Source organism: Oryza brachyantha, chromosome 1 (assembly GCF_000231095.2).
Source record: "Oryza brachyantha chromosome 1, ObraRS2, whole genome shotgun sequence".
Lineage (NCBI taxonomy): Eukaryota > Viridiplantae > Streptophyta > Magnoliopsida > Poales > Poaceae > Oryza > Oryza brachyantha.
Window position 1 is genome coordinate 3,909,948 of NC_023163.2, and position 15,363 is coordinate 3,925,310.

The window sequence follows — 15,363 nt, forward strand, 5'->3', positions numbered from 1 at the left end:
GGGGCGCTTCCTCGCCCTGCGCGGCTGCCGCGGCGAGAGCGAGGCCCGGACTCATCTGCCGCTGCCGCTGCCGCTGCCCGAGCCGGCCGGCGCGGGGGTGGTGGTGGAGGAGGAGTTGGAGGAGGGCGGGAGGGAGAGGGGGCGGCGGCGCCGGCGGCGGAAGGCGAGGCGGAAGGGGGAAGGCGAGGGGGACGAGGCGCTGCAGCAGCCGCCGCGGTTCCCGCTCGCGTCGGTGGCGGGCTCTCTGCGGAGGCGGATCACCGCGCGGTACGACGACCTCGCGCGGGCCACCCACGCCCGCTGCCTCACCATCGACCAGGTCGCCGCTCCGCATCCCTTGTGGTGTGCTCATCGTTACCTCTCCTTGATCCCCTATCACGAAATGTTGCTATAGATAGAAATGGAATGAATTCGTGCGTTTATGGTCGTCTAGGGCATCAATTAGGGATGTAATATGCGAGGATCCAGTCCAGTAGCCTCACTGATGCACGCTTGACTAAATACTAGCCGGATGGCGTTCACTGTTTGTTTTGCTAATTGTTTTTTCACTTCAGACGTTTAAGATGAATCAAACTTAAGCGAAATTAGATTTAATGATGATGCTGAATGGTACGTTTTGCTTAGTGCGACGAGCATCGAGTCGGTGGTTTTTGCTGACTCTACATGCAAAGATTGTTAAAAAACCATCCTAGTGGTATAAGTATTCACATTTACAGCTATAGATCTTCAGGGTTGTAGTGTTGCATGCTGAAAAACAACCCAAACAAGAGTTCTATTTTGCTGCTGTTTTGGTAAAATTGGAAGAGTGTGCATAGGTGCAATGCAGTAATCAGGCAACATGACAGTGATTTGGCAAAGCCTCGATTTTGTAGATCTGAGCTTGCTTATGCTTTCTTAGATGGCACATAAACTGGAAGACATCAGCGCAAAGGCTGCGCATGAATGTTTTGTCTGTTTTATTCGTCAGTTCTTACTGCAACCTTCCAACCTTATCGATGCCATTGGCTGTTCAAGTGTTGAATTGCCTTGAAAATTTGTAGAAAGGAAATATAGATCTCAAAGTGGAAGATTGAACAACAAATCTGTTTAACCATAATCACCACAGCCTTCTGTAACGCATACTGGATTCATTCACCAAGAATATGATTCATGGGATGTGTGACAGTCACACCTATGGATTTTAGAAGGAGACTTTTCCTTTCCATGCTCCACAACCCTGGCCTTCCCACATTCATGGTAACTGTGCACGAAATATCTGATTGGAACCTGACGCTTTTAATGAAAGCAAGCAAAACCCAATTTTTTTCTCCAGAAAATACCAAATCCTTTACCATTTTCTCAAACAAGTGCTAAGCAAACTGAGTCATCCTACCGCCCATGCCCTCTCGGAAACAAATAAACAAAATCAAAAAAGTCGAGATAGATATAGATATAGCTTGTGTGACCAGCTCCTATGGTCCTACCATCGAGGGCTTCATCTCCAACCTTCTGCCGGAATCCATAGCCATGGAGATTTCCCTTGTTCGTGTCTTCCTCACTATCCTCGCCAACATGCTTCTTCAGTCCCCCTACCAGGAGCCACATTCCCCACCTCCTGAATCATCCCAATGTTCAACACCACTTGCTAGCGAGAGTGGAGCAAAGAGGGGGCGGGGGAGGAGGAAGCAGAGGGGCTTGGATGGTGGAGACAAGGTGGTGTCTGTTTACGAGGAAAAAGGGGCAAAACCATCACCTTTCCCCCTTCTGCTGTTGTGCCGTGCAACGAAACGACGGATCACAGAGGTGTACGACGAGATGTGCCAAATCGCTCGTAATAAAAGGAATGATTTTGGCAAGGTTAGTAACATTTTCTTGTATTTGTGATACAGCAAACTCCGGCAGATTTGCTTAATAGTCAGATTTTAGTTTGACTTGGGAGGTTGATCTGATTTGAGTATATGCAAGAACGAGAATAGGAAAATTTGGTGCATGCATGAAGTGTTCACTACAAGATTTTTTCTTGGCCTGTATAGTTTTTGTGCAATTCGAGCAGGTGCTATTAGAATTTGCGTTTCTAACCAGTGATTCAGTGAAATTGAGGTGCTCAGTGTTCCCAATTTTCTATATTTGGCAGATAAACATAATTTAAAGAAGTCCATTGTCATGCATCCTCTGGGGGAATTTTGCTACTTAGCTGGATTTAACTACCCCTTACAGCCTTGCTAACTTGGTATGGATCCAATGTATGATTCGTGGCATAAAAATATCAACCTTAGAAGTTGGACCTTTGCCTATAAACCATTAAGTAGCATCTATTTTTCTTGTGCCTGTTTCCCTGAAAAAACTCATAAAGAGGAATCAAAGTGTCATGTGGAGCAGATTAATGAAAGGGAGAGCTAATAGTGGTGTAGGTTCATAAGTGGTTTTTCTTGTTTCTATGGACATATCTTCTTTATTCATCACTTCGCTGGATAATGAGTTCCCTTTTGTGTTGAGCACTAAGTATCTTAGTTGCATGCTCCTCCGTTGCTGGGTTGCTCACAGCATTTTGGACCATGTAGATATGACTAAACGACCAACTCTTCAGTGAGCAGATTCCTTGGTCTACATGCTCTACATTTTGACTGACTATATCAGAAATAGGAATCCTGTTTGTGAACCTCTTAGTTTGTAGCAGTGCTCGGACTTCAGAATTGTGTTTGGAGTTAAGAGTGAAGTCACCAGCACAATGGGCAACACACAGTTCATATGTTCTGTTGTGCTGCCTAAACCAGGTCATATGTGCTTGAGATAATGTTGAGCTGCTGACAAGAAAGACAAGGCCAAATGCTACAGGATATATCTTTTGTTCAGCAACTATTTGTTCTTCCTTTTTGTTTTCTACATTTTGTAACAGGTTAACAGCCTTGATGACTTGGATTTTAAGTCCATGATTTATATGGCCTATAACTTTTTCTTTTTCAGGTTCATGAGTTCATTAACTGTTTGGTAGACGCAAGAAACGAACTTCTGCACAAGTATGTTGCTGTTTGCATGAAATTTACCTTCAACCACCCATTACTCCAAATAACTTGTTATGCCTATTAGGTCTGAGACGGTTCAAAGAAGCTGCAGAGTAAAGAAGGCCTTACTGTCCAACCCTTGTAGTCGTAGGGCTAACAGTTATGAACGCCTCTGCGAACAGGTGAAAAAGCAAATTTTGTACCAACACAACTAAGTGATACTATATAATTGTGATATATTCATGCAAACCTTTGCTAATAACACTAATAACATCTTTTGATGCTTATTTTTATATAGATCACTGATGCTGTCTAGGGCATTGTCATAGGTACATAAATTGGAAGCTGAGCACAAAAGACTAAAGAAGGATGCAGATATCTACAATTATATCCAAGAGCAGCTTCAGATGTCACATTCATACAAACTGGTAAGCCTTTTATGTTCTTGTTATAAGCAACTCTGCCCTGTTATGTTAAACTACGAAGGTTGTGATAACAATGCCATTTACCTTCGCAGTTGACTGAGCTTAGTGCAATGATGGAGAGGGCAGACCGTGAGGAAGCCCTTGCTGCCGAGGCCACTGAGATGACATTCGAGGAGCTGCTGGCTCTGGAGAAGAGCGATGCCGCCTTCTGGCAGCGTCACAGGAAGCTGACCTCAATTTCATCCAAGTAGACTCTGACAACTGACAGCACAATTGCACCATCGTCAATAGAAGTAGCCCAAACCCGTAACCAAACTTGTTTCTGGTGGAGCTCTTATGTTGTTGCTAGTTGCAACCATGGTGTAATGTGGCTTTATCAAGCTCTTGGGCGCCTGAGTCCAGAGTCCCTGACCTTAAAACCAGGGTGATTCAGGTGGTTGGCTGATGACCAGCAAGTGCTCTTATACATGTTATCCGGTGCTTCGGCCTTGAAGATTACTCTGCCTGTGGAATGCCCTGATCACCGAGAACTTTTTATTCGATCGTGATCATGGTGCCATTTTTTTGCTCCTGGGATCAGCTTAACTTGGTGGTAATTTCTCTGTGCCTTCAAGGCCTCGGAAATGAATCGAATGATTATGTTTACAAAGGTTGCCATGAGACTCCTCTTCAGGCCACAGGATCTTTAGCTCTTGCCTTGTTAGCCGAACACTCATCATGGCTATTGCATCTCTTCTCCCCAGATGCTTGCAATTGAGATCATACATGTTGAATTGTCATCTCTGCGTATAGAGTATCGAGAGCTCTGAAAACATCCTCAGCTCCGGGAAGAGACGGCGGCGTGCCGCCGGAGGTGAAGGCGACCACCGTGTTGTTCACTTCGATCCAGCTCTGCCCCGGATTCTTCCTCAAGCCGGTCTCCCTCGTCATCACCCTCACCTTCTTGGACTTGTCCCACATCCCGCACATGGCGTACAGGTTGGTGATCAGCATGTGGTGGCCGGTGCCGTTGGCCTCGGAGCGCAGAACCCTGGCAATGGTGGCCTCGGCCATGGCTGCATCCCCATGAATCCTGCAGGAATTGAGCAATGCCCCCCACACGCACGGGTCAGGTCTCATCGGCATCGTCTCGATGAGCTCCGACGCGTACCCGAGCAAGCCGGCGCGGCCGAGGAGGTCAACCATGCACGTGTAATGCTCCATTGATGGGGAGATGTTGTGCTCTCTCACCATGTCATCGAACAGGCGGCGGCCCTCCGGCACACGCCCCGCGTGGCTGCAGGCCGACAGAACGGCGACGAAGGTGACGGCGTTGGGAGCGACCGCAGCTCCGGCCATGTCCGCGAACAGGGCAAGGGCTTCGTCGCACAGGCCATGCATGCCGTAGCCGGCCAGCATCGAGTTCCACGAGATCAGGTCCCTCGTCTTCATGCCGTCGAACACCTTCCGCGCACCGGCGACCTTCCCGCACTTTGCGTACATGTTGACGAGCCCGTTCTCGACAAGCGAGTGCCTGTCCAGCTTGGCTCTCATGGCGTAGGCATGGAGCTCCCGCCCCAGCCTCAACGCCAGCAGCTCGGCGCAAGCTGAGAGGACAGTCGCCATGGTCACCACGTTCGGCGGAAGCCACCGGCGCTGCATTCGCCGGAACAGCTCCAGTGCGCGGCCAGTGTCCCCGGACGACGCGAACCCGCCGACGACAGCGCTCCAGCTGACCACATTGGGCGCCACCGCGCCGCCGATCCGCTCCATCTGGTCGAGCACGCCCAACGCCTCGTCGCACAGCCCAGCCGCGGCGTAGCTGGTGATCATGGTGTTCCATGTCACGGTGTTCTTCTCGGCGGCGTCCCCGAAAACCTTCTTGGCATCCTCCATCTCCCCGAGCTTGCCGTACATGCACACCAATGAGTTGGTGACGAACAGGTAGCCATGGACGACACCCCTCACGACGCCGCAGTTGTGTATCGCCTTCCCTTTGGCCAATGCAAGGTCGCCGGTGTAAGGGCACGCCGAGAGCGCCACGGCCATGGACTCGGCGTTCCCCTCACAGCCGCTCCTATGCATGTCTCCGAACAGCTCGAGGACATCCGGGTGCTTCCCGCACCGCGCGTGCGCCGAGAGCAGCGCCGTCCACGTCACGGCGTCGGGACGCGCCCCGGCGGCGGCGGCGCACATTGGCGCGAACGCGTGCCTCGCAGCGTCGGGGTCGCAGGCGTTGGAGTAGGCGGAGATGAGCGCGTTCCAGCAGAAGGTGCTCCTCCCCGACGGCAGCATTGCGTCGAACACGTGGCGTGCCTCGGCGGCGCGGCCGAGCTTGGAGTAGGCGGCGAGGAGCTGGCCGGCGACGACGGGCTGCGCGTGGAGGCCGAGGTGGAGCGCGTGGGCGTGGATGGCGGAGGCGACGCGCGGTGCGGCGGCGGCGGCGGCGCGGAGGGCGAGGGGGAGCGTGTACGAGTTCGGCAGCGCGGGGGAGACCGCTCGCATGTGGCGGTAGAGCGCGAGGGCGAGGTCTCCGCGGGAACGGGCGAGATGGGCGCGGAGGAGGCGATTCCATGCGACGGCGCTGGTGGTCGGCGGGGTGGGTTGGTCGCCGGTGGCGGTGGAGAGAAGGCGCGGGCGACGCCGATGGCTGGGACGAGGGGCCGAGGCGCGACCGTGGAGGAGACGCATCTGCGAGTGGGTCCCACTTGCCAGTTACACGCCACAATCAACGAAAAATGGATCGCTGTTTCACTTATTTCATGGCAAAAATTAGCACTGCAATCTCCTCGCCCAGATTCTTTTTTGCTCAAAAGTTAATTAACACAAACAGTTCTGGGTTGCTCACAAAACACACCATGAACATACAGAAGAGGGATGAACACATCAGGGCGAAGAAGATAGGGGTCCAGGCAGTCAGGCACCGCAGGATTCCAAGAAGAGAAAACCATGGATAAGGACATAAGGTAGATCGGTTAGCTGCTACTATGAAGAAGGTTTGTCAGGTGCATCTGGTGGTCGTCTTGTGAACATCCAGAATTTTCAGGTGATTCCTGAGCAGCAGAGGATGTCACGAGTCTCTGCAGAGAAGATGTAGAAGCACAACAAAGATTAGTTGCAGAAACAAACGAGTTCACAAGTACGGAGTAGTACTAAAGAGTTGGTTCAGGATATGCATACTATTTACTGGAAGTCTGGAGCGACAATCTCCTTAAGTTACCAGACCTACCATATTACTGCAATCGTTTCAGGTTATAAATTGTTTTTGTTTTCCCTAGATTCGTCTATAAACCAATGTATATTTTTATATACAATCCAGATTTATTAGTATCCATATGAATATAGAGAAAATGGAGTTAATATGGCATAAGGCTGAGCAGATTTATAAGGGCCCCCTTTAAATCATAGGAATAAAAAAACATAGAAGTAGGAAAAACATAGGATTATGACAGGAATATAAGTGTAAAACAGAGTATTGCAAAACATAGAAAAAATGTAGAAATGACTGTTTGATTGAACCATAGGAAAAACATAGGAATTTGAGGAGAGATAAAAACACATAGGATTTTTTTCATGACGTTCTACCTCTTATTAAATTTCCTCCAAAACTTGTATGGGAAAAGACATTCCATAGGAATTTCATAGAATTTCATAGAGTTCATTTCTTTGATCAAAGGACTTTATAGAAAAAAATTCTATAGGAATGAAATCCTCTAAAATTCCTATGAATTTACTTTGAATCAAAGGGGGCCTTATCCTATGAAACAGCCGCTCAAAGAGTCCAAACATACCTGACGATCTTAACATTTCTGAAGGACAGCATCACATTTAGAATCAAGGAAACCACCGCAAAGCAAAGGTGCTCCAAGGAATGCCCGCTGATGAAGTACCGGTTCACACTGTAAACCTTTCTGTCAGCAAGGCCCTCAAATCTTGCAAGAAGGTAAAAACCTGCACAAGGATGCCAATGAGACAACATCTTTGTTTGAATTTTTTTTAGACTTCTTTCTGTTTGAGCTTAACATAACCTTACTATAAGATGTTCACAGTTACCTGTGGCAAGAAACCAAAATCTCGAATGTGTATATTTTGGAGGAAACAAGAATAGCATTGCAGGAATTGCAACGCAAGGAACAAAATTTAAAACCACCCATAAGCGCATATCATCAAGAACCCTGCAATCAACCAGACCAGAGCAAAATGACTCTACTGATATACTGAGATTAACATTGGAACAAGCTATAGGAGCAGGGGTACTTATTACCTTTCACATGCACTGCTCACCAGTATGAGAGATAAGAGTGACAGCAAACAAGATAGCCCAGCCCTCTCATCAACTCTTTCAATTACCAATATAGACAGCAGCGAAGAAGCTGATAGCATCATCTGCATTTCAATAGCATCCAGTGAACATTCACGTCCAGATAAAATAGTTATATGCTCATTGATAGCATCATTTATGCATGATAACATGATAGTCAGACTGGATGCTAGCAGAGTAATATGGAAGCTCAGAAACATACTATTTTTTTTTCTTTTTGTCTACTGTTAATGCTAGGGTGATATGAAAGAAACTCAGGTCGGCAAACTGCAGTTTTTAACATGGATTACTTAATACATTTCTTTACTTCTTTTCCCCCAGTAGACTCGAAGTATGTAGTACAACATACCAACAACATTCCAAAGTCCAAAACTATGGAGAACACCATGAAATTAGTAAAAAGCAGATAAGGAAATTACATAAAGATGAGATATTTAGATACCGGCAACCTGTCCCAAATTAAGCGGTCATCATCTGGTTTGAGGTGATAGTAAGCCGAGCCAAATGCTGCTGCCACATTCCCAGCATAGAAGAGGAACCATCCCAAGGCCTCCCATCTCAAGCTGCACAATTCCACCATAAAAAAAATATTAAATACCAGATCTTATCTACTTATTTGTTTTTGTTAAATAAGGATAGCTTATTAGCAATCTCTGTTTGCGTGTCATGCCTTCAATACCAGCCTAGTTGTACAATAAGCAGTAGATTTCAAGAAACATGAAGATCACAAACTTGTTAGGCAGTAAATTTCCACATCAAATTTTACAGATTCGGGCAACATAGTTGGGTGGAACACCCATAGTTCAAATCCCATCATATTACCCATTCTATCACGCAGCAAGATTACAGACTATTAAAGCAATTTGATGAGGAAGCATGTATAGCTACAGACACAACGGTTATGCTAGCTTAGTAGCAAAACAAAAAAAAAATCACTTGTCACCAATATTACAATTCCATCTTTCTCTCAGACAGAACCAATTTATTAGGGCCAGAGGAGCTCATGACCATCTCTTTCACTTTTTGTTAACGCAATGATGTGCTAGTAAAAAACGAAAAATTATGAAATAATTAGGCACAGAATGGGCTCCTCTCTAACGGTTCTCGAGCAAAATCGGGGTAAATTGGCATCATATTTTTTTTTTATTAAAGCTCGTGGTACTAAATTCTCAAATTCTTTGGCTATATCTCTTCGCTTGGCGCATATCATGAAACAATGGAGCTTCACGCACTTATTTAGTTACTTAGGCGAGACATTTCATCGAACAACAGCCGGGCAAGGGCAAGGGCAAGGGCGGGGCGCACCTGATGCCGAAGCATCCACTGCCACAGAGGCAGAGGACGAGCCCGGGGACCCCGGCCAGGAGGAGCGGATACGCGCTGAACACGTTGAGCGTGTTGGGCACGCCGAGGAGGTTGCGCATGTCGGCGAAGAGGTGGAGCGCGGGGGAGTGGCGGAGCCGCGGCGTGGCCACCAGGAGCAGCGCCGAGGCGAGGACGGCACCCCCGGCGAGCGCGCGGCGCCTGTGCTCCCTGCGGAGCGCGGCGGCCGCGAGGTTCCCGAGGGCGAGGGCGAGGCCGGGGCCGGGGCGGCCGCCGCCGCCGCCGCGGTGGGGGTGGTCGGCGGCGGCGAGATGCATGTGGCTGGCCGGCGGCGGGGGCTCAGTGGAGCAGAATGGAGCAGAATTGTTGGGCCGACACTTGGGTTGTGGGCCTGCTTTTCTAGGGGGTTCTTTTCAGCCAGGTCCCTTCCATTCATCAGCCTTACCAATTAGTCCCTGTTAACAACTAAATATCCTCGCTGTTTTGCTGTAATGTGGAAAACAGATATTTTTAAAATAATAATATTTAAATGAAAAAATGAAAATACATAGCATGTGAGAAATTATAGAAATAGGACTATGTCGAACTTTGTGGTTAACCGGGTAGGCTTGAGTTGTTTACTTATCTTGAGAGGTCTACGTTAGAATGGGCTATGGATCGTTAGTTACTTTTGTATATTCTCTCGATTCAACATGAGGATACAAATTTTCACCACCCTCTTATTTTCCAAATATTCCATATATACTACCCTAGCTATTTCGTGCTTCTTGCCACTATAATCGCTCGCTATTACATGTGTTCAAATATTGTGTATAGTTCCACTACTACTACATGTGTGTTAATTGTGTTATTTTAGTCAATAAAAATACAGAATATGAAAGATTATCTAATTTTTAATAATATAAACAATAAAATTGACTCATATAATATTAAAAATCTACTATATGAGATGATAAACTTTTACATAGATTTTTTTTAAAAAAATATACCGTTGGCCTATGCTAGGTAAAGTTGGTGTAGCAGATTTATATGTGTGCTCATATGATCTTATAGGGTCTCTTTTTAAAATATATAAGAGTCGGTGGTAGGATGTGGTAGCCACCACCATATATTACTCGAGAGGCTCTAATATATGACTTTTTTTCTTTTATATCTATCCAACGGCTCTATTGTCTCTATTTTACTTTTTTTTAAATCCGAAGCTATAATTTGCCGAATGGTGTGGCTTGTCTACTGTCATTTTAGACTTCACTTTTCATTCGAAGCTCGAGGGAGTGTGAGTGTACGATACAGTGATACTCCCTATATAGTGGCAGCTCTAGAAAAAATATTAAAATAGGCTGAAGAGAAGAGAACTGCTTTCAACCCTTCCTTCTCTTTAGACCAGAAATTTTGTTAGGGGTCAATGGCACATGGCACAGATCGCCCCAAGGCCCGGTGGTAACCCCCACGATAACTTTGTTTTAAAGCGACAAAATAGAAAAAGCACCGACATGCTAGTGGGCTGTTTGGGTTGCTTTCTTCGTTGGGCCAAAAGCTTAGCCAGCAGAGGAGCCACCGCACCAGGCCTTCGGCCTTGGCCCAAGGAGCCGCTCAGCTGCAGCAGTGGAGCAGTCAAGGCCCACGGCAGCCTCCAGAGTTGCACAGATTCATACGGAAAATAGCCCATACGAAGCAAGGAACGAAGGCACGGTGCGTTGCAGTAGGATTTTTTTTTAAAAAAATTGATTTTAAATTAAAAATTTACACAATATATTTTTTCATAAATTTACAATTATATACACCTAATGTCCAATGGGTGAGTTTTTTTTTCAAATATTCACCTGGTGGGTTATTTATCCAACGTGATAAACACATGACCAATGACAAGAAACATTTTTACCGATGACTCATTGAAGTCTACTAGCTGGGCTTCAGGGGGTTGTTACAAAATTACAGCCTAAGGGCCTGTTTGGGACCGCTTCGCTCCTACTTTTACTGCTCCGCTGCCAAAATACTTTTACTGCTCCGCTGCCAAAAGAACCAGCCAAACAGATCTAGCTCCAGAAACTCTGCTCCAAAAAAAAAAGTGGAGCCAAAGCCAACTCCACATTTTTTTTAAGCTCCTGAAGGGTACTTCACAAAACAGAGTTTTGTATCTCCTCGGAGTTAGTAGGTAATTACCCACCTTTGCCATTAAAAAAAAAACGTTTCGCTGTTTTGTTTTTGATACGAGGGATTTCCCTACCTTGCGTCGTCTCCATCTTTTTTTTCCTCCCCCATACCGCAAGTCCCAGTTGCGCCGGCGATGGACCAAGTCGACGACCACGCGGCAGCGGGCGAAGGCGTCGTGGGGGCTGGTACGGCGCCGGGTGGCGGAGGTGCGGCGGCGGCGGGGCCATCTATTGCGGGGGCCGGGAGAGCTGGTAAGGCAGCGGCCGACCAAGGAGGAGGCGTCCCAGCCGGATCTAGAGCGCCCGTGGGCAGAGGCCCGGCCGGCGGAAGAGCGGCAACCGGCGGAGGCGTCCCGACTGACAGAGGAGCTGCCGTTGGCAAGGGAGGGGGCGATGGGGCGGCGGTCGGCAGGGCTTCTGGACCGGTGGCTGGCAGGGGCGTAGGTCCGGCTGGCAGAACCGATGGTGAGTGCACTTGTATGCTGCAACTGATGAACTAATATATGCTGCAATCGATGATGAACTTTGTTCTTGGTCTATCATTAGTTCTATATGGACAATTGTTTTTTTATTTCAAATGCAATTATAGTAATGTACATCATATTATAATTCTTATAATATTCTATATCATATTACATCACTTACACAAGTTCTACATACATCAAAACAGATACCAATCGCTAATCAGAGCATACTTGACCTTTGTCAGAAAAATCTTATATTTCTGGAGCTAGAGCTATGCTGCGTACCAAACAGAACCACCAGCTTCATAAACTTCTCAGCAGAGCTGCTCCTGGGTAAAGCTAGTGAAGCAGAGCAGGAAAAACCGGAGCAGAGCTGCCAAATATGACCTAAGTGTGCTCGTGGGAGGGGACTGTTTGTAGGTGGCCCCCTTAGAGCCTATAGATAGGTGATTCTAGTGATTTGTAAAAAGTATATGTGTTATGTGTAAAAGTTTTGCTGGTTGTGAAATACTTGTCATAAAAACCTCAAAAAACCACCTAAGCTAATGATTAAACTACAATGTGATCATGAAAATTATATATATGAAGCGTCTTTATGGCGATCTACAACAACTAACATATTTTTTGGATGCCCTATTGTAATTTTTGCCTTCAAAATAAATACACAGTTATCATTTAGTTTGTCATGACTTATTTTATCATCAAGTAAGTTTTGATTATGACTTGTATTTTTTATATTTACAAAAGAAATAAATAAAACGAACTGAGCGTTCAAATATGGGAAGGGGCGGCGTCGCGCCGGTGACCGAAAAGGAATATTGTTGCGACCGCATCGGCCGGCAAATCTCCGGGCAGATACGCAGTACGTACCACATATGGCCAGGTCGCTATCAAATCTTCTTTCTATTCTGTTCACAGGTAGAGGTAGCTAGCTAGTGGTACTAACCACTACTCCCAGGTCTTAAAAATTTTTTCGTGTTCAACGTTTGACCATCCGTCTTATTTAAAAAAATTTAAAAAATTAGAAAAAAATTAGTCACACGTAAAGTACTATTTATAATTTATTATCTAATAAAAACAAAAATATCAATCGCAAATTTTTTTTGAATAAGACGAAAAGTCAAAAATTAAAGATAAAAAATGAAAAATTAGTTTATTTTAAGACGGAGGGAGTAGACTAGTAGAATATATTTTATTCTGTTCTATCAATCGTCTTTAGATTATGTGCATACTTACATCTACCCATTTATGCACGTAGAGATTACGCCCGAGCCTGTTTTGGTTAGGGGCTGTTTAGTTCCTAAAAATTTTTGTCCAAAAACATCACATCGAATCTTTGGACACCTAAATAGAGTATTAAACATAGATAAACGAAAAATTAATTGCAGAGTTACGTGGTAAACCGTGAGACGAATCTTTTGAGCCTAGTACGTGATTAGCCATAAGTGCTACAGTAATCCACATGCGTTAATGACGGATTAATTAGGCTCAAAAGATTCGTCTCACAGTTTACAGGCCAGCTGTGAAATTTATTTTTTCATTCGTGTCCGAAAACCCTTTTGACATCCGGTCAAATGTCTGATGTGACATGCAAAATTTTTTATTTCACCAACTAAACACCCCCTTAGTTAAGAGCATCTCCAATGGAGTGTTTTTTTTTCTTTCTAAATTTTCATTTGGTCAACTACCTAAATATTTGGAGTTATTTTTTCCCATTCACTCTGACGACCCCTCCACACTCTCCAATCTCTGGATGAGTCCTACATGTCAGTATTCACATATAACATTCTTCTCTCCTTCCCCTTAGCCTCTTCTCATAACCAAAGCAGGATGAGTGCGACTATTCAGTAGGTGCTTAGTGCAGAGGAGCATCGTATGGAGGTAATGGAAGGTGGCAGGCATGTGAGGGAGGGGAGGTGGTGGTGCCCCCTTAGCTTAGTGGTGATGGTGGCAATGGTTGCATGATGGTTGTCACGGGCTCATGACAAAGGAGAGTGGCGAGGGGCTCAGGATTTGGAGGACGACCCTAACGTCGGGAGTCTAATGCTCCTCGACTCTGGCCTTCCTCATCACACTCCTAGGCACCTCCTCAACAACGCCGTCGTTGGACATCCTAGGAACCTCCTTGTCAGCAACGCTAACCAATAATACAGAGCACCTTCATTGGTTGCAACCACCAGGACATACCTTCTCTGCTGAGGCTCCATGGGATGTTTGAAGGAAGAGTGGTGGCGGGGTCATGATTGGCAAACCATCCTAGGATCCCAACTTTTACCAGCGAACGAAGAGGTTTAGCTATCTAGATGTCTATTGGTAGGCCAGTTGGCGACCGAGTTTTCATCAAAATTGTCAAAGTTTAGCTTTGAGAGGCATAGTCATCATGTGAGAGGTGCTATTAGGGCACGTCTACTCCGATGTGAAGGAATAATGACTAGTTATGCTTTTATTGGCTGATCAATGTGAAGACGAGTATCTAACATAACCTCCTTTAAAATCATGCAAATTCTTGACCATCCAAACACTTTGAGATTCATATAAACATAGCCCAACTCTCATCATCTCTCGCCCTCCCTCGTTCATGTTGTCTCTATTGAGTTAGAATCGATTGATCCCCCACCTCCTCCGTCACTAATGTTTGGTGCACTGCTGCCCTAGACTTTTCGGTGCTGAAAGGTACCAAGAACGCTAACGAGGCCCTACCAGCCATCAGCCATCCTCCTTCCTCTTCCTCCTTGCTGCATCTCCTCCCTAACGGTGGTTATCATCTTTCTCGATGCCACTAGCTCCCCATCTCCTAACCACCATTATTTCACATGTTCACTACTCTATCCGTGTGGCTCCAATGCCACCACCTCACAAGTCACAACCAACCGCATCCATCGACCACCGACAACTGTTGGTCCTCCACTAGAGTTGGGGTGTCCCCAAAGTCGGAGCAGACAAGGAACTTGTCGAAGCTGAAGGAGGTGTCGAGGCATGAATCTAGGAGCAGACCAGAAGGTCCAAAATTTGCAAGATATTATTGGTTGTTTTCTATCAATGAAGGCTGTGAATTTCAACAATTCAAGTTGTTAAAAAATCAACAAGAAACCAAAGTAATTTATGGTTGACACTTTTATATCTCTATTTATAGCGGGTTAAGAAATTAAGACTAGGAACCAATAGCCTGGGTAAGAAAAGCAAAAGGTAACTCTAATTAAAATGCCATAGTTGAAATTTAACTATTTACATGTGATAAGCCAACAATCAGACTAGGCGATGTTCTCAATTTTCGGCTTAATGAATGGACTCTTTTCTTATTTACCGTGAGCGCTATTTAATTTTCAGAATATTATACTTTTATAAAGAAAAGATTTCTATGCAGAATTTTCTAAAAAAAATAATTTTAATTTTAATTTTATAATAGCTAATATTTAGCTAATCACGTGCTAATGAATTTTCTTGTTTTATGCGCGGGTCGTAAGACAAGCCATAAACTTATACTGAACTCTTCAGTACGAGGGTGTATGTGATATGGCTGAACTGTCATGCATGCACAGACAAATTAAGAAGAGTTCCTGCACAAAGAAAAAGTTATATATTCGATCTTCAAAATTGATTTGGTTGATAACCCAAGTCATTCGTTGTAACTAAAACGGAATGGCCAGCTCAAAAGCATCGATCCATGGATGTCGTTGTATCCATGTGAATCTCCGGTGTCGCTGGCCGTCGTCGTCA

At 45.6% G+C, this 15,363-nt stretch overlaps 3 protein-coding genes across 3 annotated transcripts; 1 reads left to right on the forward strand and 2 right to left on the reverse strand.

The window, feature by feature from the left end:
• The first annotated feature begins 1,471 nt into the window (after positions 1-1,471).
• LOC102703429 lies at positions 1,472-3,879 on the forward strand. Its single transcript, XM_006643811.3, has 5 exons — positions 1,472-1,836; positions 2,944-2,996; positions 3,067-3,163; positions 3,311-3,409; positions 3,499-3,879. Exons 1-5 carry the CDS (start codon positions 1,507-1,509, stop codon positions 3,655-3,657), a joined length of 738 nt encoding a protein of 245 aa, XP_006643874.1. The 5' UTR covers positions 1,472-1,506; the 3' UTR covers positions 3,658-3,879.
• A 193-nt stretch (positions 3,880-4,072) lies between these two features.
• On the reverse strand, positions 4,073-6,089 carry LOC107305171 (putative pentatricopeptide repeat-containing protein At1g17630). The gene has a single exon (XM_015841868.2). It carries the CDS (start codon positions 6,074-6,076, stop codon positions 4,166-4,168), a length of 1,911 nt encoding a protein of 636 aa, XP_015697354.2. The 5' UTR covers positions 6,077-6,089; the 3' UTR covers positions 4,073-4,165.
• Positions 6,090-6,134: 45 nt separating this feature from the next.
• Positions 6,135-9,376, reverse strand: LOC102701404. Its single transcript, XM_015839144.2, has 6 exons — positions 9,012-9,376; positions 8,149-8,269; positions 7,650-7,771; positions 7,439-7,560; positions 7,177-7,336; positions 6,135-6,465 (listed from the first exon to the last, which is right to left on the reverse strand). The coding sequence occupies exons 1-6, from the start codon at positions 9,344-9,346 to the stop codon at positions 6,456-6,458; spliced, it is 870 nt and encodes a 289-aa protein (XP_015694630.2). The 5' UTR covers positions 9,347-9,376; the 3' UTR covers positions 6,135-6,455.
• Positions 9,377-15,363: the final 5,987 nt, after the last annotated feature.

Excerpts from the sequence above, each read along its gene's own strand:
- LOC107305171 (XM_015841868.2), bottom strand. The coding sequence starts at position 6,076 with ATGCGTCTCCTCCACGGTCGCGCCTCGGCCCCTCGTCCCAGCCATCGG.
- LOC102701404 (XM_015839144.2), bottom strand. The coding sequence starts at position 9,346 with ATGCATCTCGCCGCCGCCGACCACCCCCACCGCGGCGGCGGCGGCGGC. Across the intron at positions 7,561-7,649 it reads GTGAGCAGTGCATGTGAAAG|GGTTCTTGATGATATGCGCT; the intron begins GTAATAAGTACC and ends GGTTGATTGCAG. Across the intron at positions 7,337-7,438 it reads ATTTTGGTTTCTTGCCACAG|GTTTTTACCTTCTTGCAAGA; the intron begins GTAACTGTGAAC and ends ATCCTTGTGCAG.
- LOC102703429 (XM_006643811.3), top strand. The coding sequence starts at position 1,507 with ATGGAGATTTCCCTTGTTCGTGTCTTCCTCACTATCCTCGCCAACATG. Across the intron at positions 2,997-3,066 it reads AGAAACGAACTTCTGCACAA|GTCTGAGACGGTTCAAAGAA; the intron begins GTATGTTGCTGT and ends TATGCCTATTAG. Across the intron at positions 3,164-3,310 it reads ATGAACGCCTCTGCGAACAG|GTACATAAATTGGAAGCTGA; the intron begins GTGAAAAAGCAA and ends GCATTGTCATAG.